This window comes from Psittacula echo, assembly GCF_963264785.1.
Source record: "Psittacula echo genome assembly, chromosome: 2".
NCBI lineage: Eukaryota > Metazoa > Chordata > Aves > Psittaciformes > Psittacidae > Psittacula > Psittacula echo.
In genome coordinates, this window is record NC_137737.1 from 31,686,563 (window position 1) to 31,699,174 (window position 12,612).

General features: G+C 34.2%; 1 protein-coding gene across 1 annotated transcript in view; it reads right to left on the bottom strand.

Moving 5' to 3' along the window:
• PHF14 (PHD finger protein 14) overlaps positions 1-12,612 on the bottom strand; it is a gene marked incomplete at both ends in the record, with an annotated part of 67,859 nt that overhangs the window by 8,825 nt on the left and 46,422 nt on the right. The window contains 1 exon segment of the mRNA XM_080639433.1: positions 5,151-5,319. Coding sequence (XP_080495559.1) covers positions 5,151-5,319 — 169 coding nt within the window.

Consider the following 12,612-nt stretch of genomic DNA (forward strand, 5'->3'; position numbering starts at 1 on the left):
TCCTTACCACCTCTTACAGCTGAGCAATATGGCTCAGGAAGATGTGCACGTATGTGACATTTCTCCCAGAAACTCAACTACGCTTCCAGACAACAGCACGTACAGTAGGTAAAACATACGTCAAGGAATTTTAAACTAAAGTCACTGAAATACACTTAATTTTTTTTTTCAAGGGATAGGAGAACACTTATTTTGCAAAAATATAACATCAGACTAACAAAATTATTTTAGCAAAACCTGTGTGTCCTTTTTTATTCAAGAACAGCAGAAGTTGGCAATTTGTTAAAAGCTGGTTTTGTATACATGGATCATCTCTGAAAAACTGAACATATATAGCTGAGCAGATGAAACACATTAAACATTCAACTTACTGCTCTACAGCACTACCCATATCTCTTTTAAAGATTTTTTTCCAAATAAATAAACCATTGTACACTTAATCTTTATAATAAAAATATCCAATATGAAAAACCGTACAGTTCTGCAAAAATGTTTAAAAACTTATTCAGATTTAAAAAAAATATTTAAAAACGTTTACAGACATCTGGTTTATGCAGATCAGCTACTGATTGCTATTAGCTATTAATTTCTATGAAGTCAACTAGCAGCAGAAATAATGATTTGTGAAGCTTATACAAGTATGAAATTGGAATTATAAAGATTAGAGATTTTCAATAAAGCTAGTTTAAGGAGTGATGCACCGCTTAAAGTGTATAAGCATAAATGATGAATTAAACTCTGCCCACAAATACAGCCCTTATACAAGAGGCTCAAGTTTAAAGGCTAATGTCTTGTCTATTTACATTTATTTATAATTTGTCTAGACATTGACTCAGAGTATAATTCTGCCATGTTTAAATCTATGCTTGTGCACTTTGGTATATTCTCTAATATGGTTTGTCCTGGGAAGTTTAAAATCAGAAAGGTCTTCTTGTACATTTTAGTTATATTTTTTATATACAATATGATGGGTGTTCTCCAAAACAATGCAATCCAAATGGCTGGACTCTGCCCTCCCTTTTTCTTTGAACGAGCTGATCTTTATATAAATATCCTCCAACACTTTTGAAAGCTATGGGGATGGACATACTACAGAGCACTCACAAGGTAATTTTGAAAACCTATACAGCATTGGGATGCAAAATAATGCCCTGACACACAATTTATGTAGATAAATGTACAAGAGAGAAGCAGCGTCCTGACTCTGAATAACCTGCTTCAGTCACTTCTCACACTTCCAGACTATAGAAGGAAGCTGAGTCTCTAACACCATGCAGAAGCTGTGAACACTTGGGTACTCCAGTTGCCACAGGTCTCTGGCTATCATTGTTCTGATGTAACATTAGACTGAATTAAGATCTGAACAACACAGACCCAAGAGAAAACCTGTGTTTTCATTAAACAGTCTCACCTTCGTCTCAATGAGTTGGAAAATAAATATTCCTCACAGCCCTTCCCAGCCATTAATTAGTTATGATCCATGCTTTTTGTATAAGCAGAATTAAGAAGGTATGAAGAAAAGGTACTTCATGCAAAATAATGCAGAGCATCCTACTCTAAATCTCTGCTAAAACTATCCTGACACAGATATAAGGCTACATACTTAAGAGACTTAAGACAAGAAAAACCTGAAAAGAACTGTTAAGTTCGTAAGGGAAAAGAAAGAGAAGAAATGGTACAGGCTGCATAAGTTAAAATTAGATATCCTTAATATTTTTTGCAATAATTCAAAATTAATTCTAAGGTTACATTTAAAGAGGGAAAAAACCACCACAATTTTCTTGAAAAAAATATTTAACCCTGAAGAGAAAATACACATCATCAATGAATTCAGCAGCTTTGAAGAATAATAAGAAATACAATTCTGCAGGACTTAGGTACACATCCTTAAATTGGATTAGAAGCAATGGTAAAATTATGAATATTTCTAAAACAGTCTTTAACTCTTCATTGTATAAGGAGACAGAAATTAGAAAAGACAATACTCTGCATAAGGAAAAAGCATTTTTTTCATGAAAGGAGGTATCTTTATCATCTCTGAAATCAGTGTTACCAAACAGGAGCTGAAGGACAAGCTGATAAAAAAAAATATCAAGTCTGAAAGTACAATTTAACTTTTATATATATATATATATATACACATATATATGTATATATGGTTAGCATATAGGCTTAATCCTATGCATTTGTATAAAATTTCTTACAAATTCCGCTATTTTTGTCATCAGTATAACACCTAATGCAACTTTATCAAAATACTGGGGCTTACACACAATTTCTGTCAACAAAGTAATGACAAACCATAACGATGAAATCCAAAAATGTAAGACACTTTCTATTCTCTTAAGGAGTGCCACAAAAAAACCTTCTCTCAATTATATCAATTCAAAATAATTGTATGCAAAACAAATGGAAATCCCTTAAGAGCAACAGGTACACAATTCAGTCTTATAATTGCACTTGTTGATTATAACTGTTAGCAAGGCTGCTCACACAAAACTAGACTGAATAAAACATGCCCAGAGATACAAAGTACTCTGAGAAGAGAGGACTATGAAGTAAGTATATACTTTATATACAATTTTTATATAAATATTAGAATTTATATAAATTATCTCTTTATATATTTATATATATATATATATTTGAATTTTTCATTTTTAATTCCTTAAACTATTTAGAAGTATTTGAGCAGTGAGGACACAAAGCACAGAACAAATAACCTGTTGAAAAGCACCACATAGTTGAGTCAGACTCAACTTCATATGAAAAGTTTTTCAAAGGTCAGGTCTTTCCCTCTCAAATATTCAGAGCACCCCAGACCTAATAAATTTAAAAGCATTCTCTTTCTAAAGAAGGCAAACCAAAACAAACACGTAACAAAAACTAACAGCAACTTTCAGGGTTCATAACAAAGGTGAGGGGGAATCCCATACTGCCAGGAAGTATCTGGTAAGTCTTCAGAGGTGTGCTGTCTTAATATTGGCATACAGCCTTTAAATGCCCCAAGATCATGAAAGAGTTGAAGTAAAAGAATTCAGCATTGTTCACAGAAAGAAGTCCAGCAGGTGCCAAGGGTGTGAACCTTCTCTTCCATAGTTAAGTAGAAGACAGGAAACTGGAAAAAAAAAAAGAAAACAAAAAAAACCAAAAAAAAAAAACCACCACACAACAGAAAACAAAAAACCAAACAACCCAATAATCTGTCAGCCATGGGAAAGCTGTGAGAGCGGGAATAATAACTTTGACAGAGAAGCCCTGCTCACAGGGCTGCAAAGATGTTACTTTGCAAGTCTGCATGTTGTAAAAAACAAAAAACAGTGCAGAGACCTACGCCTAAAAATTCAAGCAGAGGAACAGTCTTTCTTAAAACTGGTACCAGCAATCTTTTCACAGTGTAATGCTAAACCATGCCAACATACTAGTCCACTCAAAGTAAATTTAGTCTTTCTATTACATACCACAATGTGTGTAGAAATACTCTTTAAAACACGAGGTGCCAAATCACCAACACAGAATTAGTGTAGCACATCACAGTGTCACTGCATGAGGGGAACACTTCAGAGCAACCAGACTTCCCTCCATTTAGCACAGAAGCAGCCTAGCAGTTATTACATGGGCCTCAGAACAAAACAATCTTATTTTCCTATGGATTTCTGTACAATGCCTTATATCACTCTTTTGCCTACTACTGCTATATGTCTTTCCTGTAATACTTCTAGTTCTCTTAAGTCTCAAGATCATGAATCTCCACCCCTCATACTACTACCTTACATATAGGAAGACAGGAGACAAAGAATTAAAAGGGGAGAAATGCAAAACGTTCAGCAAGTAGGAACACCAGATTCTTCTGTCTGTGTGAATAACAGTATGTCAACAGTTGGTGCAACCTACCCAGACAGCTTTAAGAACCTATGTGCTCTTACATACTGGAAAGAAAGGAACTTTCCCTCAATGACAAGACGAAAGGAAAAAAACATTTCTCCACTACATAGAGGTTCTCAATTATTCACAAAACTTTATTTTGGATTACTTGCAAACCTAGTAATTTGAGCTAAATTAATCAGCTTGGCTTGAGTCACTTGAGTTTTTCTTAGCAACAGACCAGGAAAAGGAAGCCATTAGATAAATCAAAGCTGTAGCTGAAACAGTTAAAATACATTGAAATGTAACAAAACCAAACATTTAAGGTTAGGTCAGGAAAATACTTGGTAATCTTAGGCTATACTCAGAAAAGTTAAGTAAGGTATCTGCTAGTACACGGATAAAAAGTCTGGAAAGCTCTGCAAGGAAAATAAAGTTGTGCTGCTGAGAGAAAAAGCATGTCTAACCTAATGTGAGAAGATCTTAGTTATTTCCAAATACTAAGAAATATATTGAAAGATAAACCATCAGTTTATACAAAATTACTACTCATGTCCAAAGGGTCATGCGAACACTACTCATTCCCTAAACTGGATCTAAAAGCCCTTGATACCTTCATGTACATTTCATAGGTGACATGACACATGACACATCAAAATAAGTAAAAGCAGGAGAGCAAAGCTATAGGGATTAGAACACAATGATTAATAAAAAAGTTGTACATTTAAACGAAAGAAAGATACTAAATATTTCATCAGCAAATGAAAGCTTCTGTTCTCTGAAAACTATCCACCAGGAAAATTTGAGAAAACATACAATAAGATTAGGAAGTTAAACAAATTGAAATAAAAGGGTCTTGTGATAATCACAAAATGTGCAGTCTGTCAGTAGGTTGCCTGTACATAAGGAAATGACTAATTACTTTACAGCTGTGACTGACAATTTGATATATTTAAATCTTAGCATACAAGAACAAAGTGTCCTTACTACTATGGTGAAGAACAGCTGTAAAGGCTAAGTTTAAGTACAAACTGAATTTTCTCTTTTTCTGCCATTGAGAGGACTTTGTGACTCAGGTAAAAGGAAAAGAAAGGAAAAGCTTTAGTTCAGTATCACATCTCCCAGCTTTTTACTTTAGCAAAACTATACACTTAAGTAATAAATCATTAAACAAAGGAAAGGGAATTCAAAAAAAAAAAAAAAAAAAAAAGTCTAAATCGTAAGTCATCTTAAGACAACATTATTACGAATATGAGCTGCATAAAAACAACTCAACCATCATTTACCGTGTTTCTGATTGGAATTTTCTTCGGTTCTGGTGGCACATCCTGAGGAACAAATTTCACTGGTTCCTTAATCTGCCTCCTTGATCTTTTGGTCCCATCTGGTAAGGTTTCCATGGCGATATCTGCCTCCATGTCACTGCTACCTGCCTGGTCACATTCTGAACACTGCCTGCAAAGTGGAAGATTTTCTATTTAAAACTGCAGTCACAAAAGCAGAAAAAGAAACATATTGAAGTGTTTTGGTTTAAAATAAATTCAAAAGTCAAGAATCCCAATGGACACCTAAAGATGTCGCTCAAATATATTCATTATTGTAACTGCTGCTGCAATTTAATCTTGACCATTACACACTCCTGAATTCATTCTGATGAACACACTCTAGTGCTAGTGATTTAGAAGATATGTCTGTTACAAAAACCAGTTTTATTATGTATTTTCTAACAGAGTGGGGTTTTAAGCTAAAAAAAAATAATTAAGAGACAAAGATACAGAAGCTGAAGACACCTATTAGCAAACTTTGAACAATGAGTTGAAGAAAACGCCTACTGAGTTTCTGAAAAAGTACAAAATTGCAATCAGTACTTCAAAAGTGAAGAGATACTAAAAACAAGCTCCATGACAGAATTAACAAGATGGGAATTCATCAAGTTTTGTCCTTATTTGCAGAAAAAAAAAAGAATCTTATGCAAAGTCATAAATGTGAATGATAAATAAGAATGCAGATGGTAACTAAAACATGTTAATGAAAACTTTAAAAATTATACCCATTGAGACCTGCTGATTTTTCAATTCCTTCTCACATTCCACTTCCAATTCAAAAAAGTAAGAAATCAACATTATGTCCTGCTATTAAATGCATTAACATACTAAAATAACACAATATAAACTCCATCAACTTTCTATGTTTTCTAATTCTTTCAAAGTAATCCAAGCAGTATAATCTCAGATCTGTCCTGACTGTACCAGCAGACAACAGCAGTCATTATGGTCACCCAGACAAAGAGCAGTAGCTACCAAGTAAAACTAGAGGATATGGGACCAATCTAATCTTGGATTGGGCAACTTACCAGTGTAACCACGGTTAAGTCAACACTTTTCCCCTTCAGTTTTTCTGTATGCAAAATTAAGGTAATTGTGGCTACATTATAATGTCATGAAGATTAATCACTTCTTATCTCTAAAGCACTTGAGACCACAGGACATAGGACACATGCTAGTGCTAATAGTATTTGCTGGTCCCAAAAAACAGAAGTAATACAGGGTAGATTGCACAAAAGATAACAGCGTCTCCCCTCCCTTATGTAAGCATGGAGACTTTAGTAGTAGCCAAAACACAAGGAAGTCAGTTCATGCAGTTTTTTGTACTCTGCAAACAGTCTTTGGCCAGCGTACAAGCGCGTAATACTCTATTCTTCCTCCTCTTTACAAATCTGTTTGCTGTGGCTACAGTACCTGTTAACATTTCTAGGCCTCTTCAGGCCACCAGCATGGAAAATCAATAGAAAAATACAAGATATAATCACTGTTACAAAATGCTACTTTTTACAGTTATATGTTTACCTAAATTTGTGTGCATCTACTCACACAAAGTAACTTCATCTGCATATATACACACAAAGCATTTCAGTAAATAAACAAAAGCACACAGACCAAACTACTATTATTCTAAAATTTTATGGAGAAAGGTTCTTCAATGATGTAGCAGGAGAGAGAAGCTTTAGATTAAATCATTCATGGTTTTTGGCTCTATGCTATTTAAAAGGGAAATATATTGTTTTTCTGCTACCTAAGTTCAGACAGTTGTACAGAAAATAACTATGCAGATATGTAAAGCACCTGAGTTTCATTAAGATCATATTTAAACATAAATAAATTATGTATTTTAACTTTGATGTTACCGAAGATGACAAGAAACATCTCTGCCAACAGACGAGGTACTGCATGCAAGTTCCTGAAATTTCATTGTTATGACCGAGCTTGCTCTTAAACAGGTGGTGCAAGTGTCTCAGCAATCAAAATTAGAAAAAAGCTAGAGCTACAACAAGAGAGCTGCAAAATCATAGTATGGGGGAGGGGAGGGACAGGTTATGAATCACAGAACAAAACTTCACATATACCCTGAAGGTGAAGGAAAAAAAGCAAAGTTATAAACATGAACTTACAAGCAACCTCTTGATTTATTGGAATAGCCTCTACTATTACAGGCAACCACATCTTATCAACCCTATTACAAAGCAGTCAGGCTTCAACCATAAAGTGCTTTGGCTGTTACCTCCCATAGGGCCCACAGAAAAGCTATTACAGACACACATGCCTCTGACTTGGAAACAATCTCCTAACCTTCAGCTCCTATTATGGTTTATTTCAACATGGTTCTTGATTTTAAAGAACTCTCTTCCCATTCTGCTGTTTAATCCTAATATATTCATAGAAAGCAGTCATATGACCCCCCTTCCTTTTGGCTATGCTAAAGTCATGCTCTTTTAATTTCACCTCTTCAAGGACAATCAGTGAAGAGAGAACCTATGACAACAGGTCACCTTTCCAACTACTCCAACAGTCTTCTACTGCCTCTAAATTAGCAAGTATTGCCATTCAGCACATGCAAATTAACAGGAGAAATGGTGCCAAAGATTCAACTTCTGTACAAAGGTTTTGTTTTGCTTTTAGTCTGGATTTGCCTAATCTAGATTTAGAGAAAACCAGCTATAGGCAATGATATGCCTACTGCTAAAATGTGCCTATTACTAAAAATTACTGAAAATGCTTGATCCATCAAGAAATCTCAATCATTATTTGAAACCTTTTAATCATACAGAAAGTCTTTGATAACGCACCAACTACCTACAGAAGAAAAGCAGTTGCACGGTTTTGTTGTGTTTTCAATCTGACTTGATACAAGAATCAATGGTACCAGATACGTTCCCATCTCACAAAGCAAATGGATGCTTTCAACACACTAGGAAATGACAAGAAAAGCCAGTGACAAGGAACATACATTACTGATTTTCAAAAATTATTAATGGTCCAGGGCTAAACTGTTTTTTTGTAACTGCATAATGCAAATGTTTCTGTGCTGCCTGGTGGTGAATAAATTTTTGAGCATAGGCAGCTTCAAAATATGTGTGAACCTATAATGGGGCTTTAGAAAACACTCAAGGATCAAATTGTTCTCTGTTTATGAAGTTCTAGAAACTAACAGAATGACGCCTGGAAATTTACAGTGTGAAAATGTGAGTATCTACAACCCTGAGAAAACAAGGATGGAGGGACAGTTTGGAGATGTGGTGCTTTTTAGTAAAGTGGCAACAAAAACTGTAGAGAGAAAACCCTGTTTCCTTATACTGCAGCTTTACACATCCAAAAAAAAAATATCTAAATGCACTTTAACTGATGGGCCTGGCACATGGAAATTTGTGAAAATGATTATGAGAAAAGCTGAGGAAACACTGAACACCATTCCTTTGTAAATGAAAGGTCACCAAGTTGAAGACCTCACAAACAGGGCTCAAAGCCAACAACATACTGGTAAACTTAACACAAATCTGTTTTCATTTTTGAAATTTTAATAACAAAGCAAACAACATCTTTGCTATACGAGAAAACCAGATAAAAACGTATGAAAATATTTTGTTGAAAAGCTAACACTACAAAAATTAGGAAAAATTGAGCTTTTACTCCAATATCACTTTGTAGATGAATTAAACTGCCTTAGCTGTGTTATGCTGCACAGTTTCAGAATGGCTTATGTGACGAAAATACAAAGGGCCCAGCCTGAACAAGAAAGTCATTCTTATAATCACAACTGGGCATTAGGCCGGAAGAAGATTTAGAAGAAACCAGCACCCTGTGCACACTGCTTACTGTGAAAGGAGCCAACTTCCTCTTCAGAAGAAGCCAAGTCTTTTGTGCTAAGTGAACACCACTACAGTGCTTCCAGAAAACAGTCCTGCCCTCAGTATATAAAAACGAAAACTGTATTAGAGTTTGAGTTGGTTTTAATTAGGAGGAAACAGATCTCAGACATCCTCTGTGATATATCACTTCTTGCACTGTTTACAAAGAAATAAAGCACTCTGAACTTCAGAAACACGGATTACAGTTTTCAGATAACACCTATGCTCTGGAATTTGAATAAATCACACATGTTGAATGATGTACTGGAAGTGGAAAAAGGAAGAACTGCTCTTATTCTGGAGATAAAAGACAGTGTATATGAACCAAAAATAGTTCATCTAAGAGCTTCAAAGAGCATTTTTCAGACAGCCAAGGTACGGAAAAATTGCTGTTTGCAACAACCCAATTAAGACAAGTGACAAACATATAAAAAGTAATGTTATACACAACATCTTACTGCACCCACACGTATAAAAATTAATAACTTTATATCATCATTAAATGAATTAGGATGCAAAAACAATCAAGATGTGCTGGATCAGTACTGAATGAATGGGGTCAGGAATATGAATGAATGTTCAGATACTGACATGTACCTGTGTTCATGGGTCTACTGGTCAGGAACTCCACAGCTCACTCTGTACTGCGGCCAATACTGCCTACCGCAAAGTTACCACTAAAATAACCTAGTCTTCCAGAACAAAATTAAAACCCACCAAGCCTAATTTGATCACTAATCCTTGTTTGGTTCATCTGCATCTCCAGCATTTTTATGTTACTTGCAATCATCACTGGTTTTCACCAATCTCATTTCAACAGAAAGAGCTAGTCTGTGTAGTATTTTCTTACTGAAAATATTGATACTTCATAACCAGATTTTGATTCATTGTATTGTCTGGCAACACTTGTGCATTGTTTATGTATCAGTTCAGATCATTCTCTACCAGGAAAGTACACAGTTCCCAGTCCATCCAGAATAGGCAGGAGTGTAAGAGTACACAGCTGTTAGAGAGAATAACAAGACTTAATTTTATGATAATGTGAATCAAAAGAATATTCTAGTGTTTAATCAACAGGTTTTCTAAGAAATGAAAAATTTCCAAATTTTTAAATAGAAGTATGCCACAGCATTTTATTTTATGATTAGAGTTGCTGGTCTACTTTGAAGGCATCACATCAAAACAGACAGAAACTAATGCTTGCACGTTTTATTATGTAAAATAGTTGTTATGCTCTTCCTCTCAAAATAAATCCATCTCAAATGAGGACAGGCTTTGAACTTAATATGTTACAAAAAATTTCTTTCTAAAATATTCAATATGTATAAATGTTACCTTGGAGAAAACTGTCAGGCCCCTGAACAGGGAAAATTCTTAGTATTAAATGCTTGAAACCCATTTCTAATAAGCTGTAAGAGACTGGGGCTCACTAGGTCTAAACTCCTACTATGATTTCATGAAGACTAAAATCATTACCTCCTTTGCATGTTTAGAAACATTCAGATAACTAATTATAATTTGTGCTTTAACAAATTAGGTTTTAACTATAAAAAAACTATCTTTTTTTTTTCCCTTACCATTACATGCAACAGTGGATTTAGTTAAACAATTTCAAAATCCTTTTTTGTATATTGTAAATCACATTTCTATTAAATACTGAGTATGAAATGGACAAAAAGAGTAACTAACCAATAAGATTATGTGGCATCACACATATAAGCCTCATCACTTGACATGCTCAAACACAGTCTAAAATATGAAGCATATGAAATAAACTCATGCTACCTAATGCTTAATTAAACTACCTAATGTTTAAATAAATATGCATTGATCAAGTATATGACTCTAGCCATTAAACTTTTTGCAAAGGCTCAAGTTAGCAACTGTGAGTAAATGATTAGCAGTGATAATGAAATAGAAAGTAAAAAGTAACAAACATTTATTTTTAACTGCTTCCTGCATACTATTTTAAAAGACAACTAAAGGCAAAACTTTTAACCACTGTATTCAGTCTTCAACCTGCCTAACGTTTCAAGGAATTTCCCACTACACTCATTTTCGCACTTTATCTTTTTGCATAAATTCACATTATATCCTATATAAATATCTGAAAAGTACACAGGCACCATATAAAAAACCCCACACACACTTTTCTTCATAGCTTAATCAAAAGATTAAAATTGTATTCAAAACAGCGGGGGGGAGGAACCTGCTGAAATCAAACACAGATTAAGGGTCCATTCTATATGCTCTGTACTGATCCTGAAAAGAATGCATAAGGGCATGTTCAACGATGAAAAGAATACAATCAATACAGCTCAATTTGATTGCTATAATCTCACATTTCAGAATATGCTTCAGCTAATTAAAAGTAAAAGCTAAGTTTGTGATCTGAGGTATAACTGAAGCATGAAATTCATAACAAAGATAAGTTATAGCTTTGAAATGAAAGAGTTTTACTACCTAACCTGACCTATTCTGGCTTTAACACCTACTGAGAATTGTAGTCTTACATCTTTTGGACTGATGGCCTTTTGTGAGCCTTTTCAACTTGCTTAAAAGGCAGAAAAAAAAAAAAAAAGAAAAAAAAAAAAAAGAAAAAATCAAGAACCTCCTGGCAAACACAGAAGCTCCTAAAAAAAGGTTTTAAAAAATGCCTCCATGTAACGAATTTAACCAAAGAGCTCAGAATGCCCTTTAAAATAATTAAAAGTCAAAAATCACAGGGAGCATTAAGTCATTAAAGCAAAATTAAATTCAGAAAAGTATTAGTGATGGTGATCTCTATTGAGATTTCCTTTATAATTTAAAATTTATTTGGGTAAATCCAGCTTTTCTTATGTTAAGATATAATAAAATGATAGACCTCCCATTTCATGTACCTGCCATCTTGCCCTGCTCACACTCATTAAAACTACACAGAAAGATACTTAAGTAAATGTTTTATGTAAGTTTAAAATAAAAAAAAAAAAGAAACTTATGAAGAAAAATATAAAGAAGTTTTCTTGATAAAAAAAGTTTACTACATTTTAGAAGGAATTCTTATACCATTCTGATTTGTTACATTAATGTTCAGACAAGACGATGGTGATTTCTAGAGATGCTGTACATGAACTTCTTGCCAGACAAAAATTGCTTCTAAATAACTGCTTTCAGAGCAGTTTAGAAACATAAAGAATGATAACACAATACAGCAGCACACTAGTTTTATTGCAGTTTGGAAATCAGCACCTTTACCATGTTACCAGTTCTCTATTGTACTACTTAGCTTATGTTCTGCTCCACTGGCACAAAATATAATTTTTAATTCATGGAAATGTAACTGCAGCAAGGACAGTTATACATACACTACTGGCATTGCAGGTTTGAGTCATAAGACAGAAGTAAACCCAACTGATTCCTCATATTGCAATAAACTGATCTACTACTTACAAGTGGTATTTTTAAGTATTTACGGGTATTATCTCAAAGATTTGAACAGAGAATTGCATCTCTGCATCCTAAGATAAACAGAAGACCAAGTCTTTCATTTCCTGAAAGCAGCCTATAGTTTCTTACCATTACTA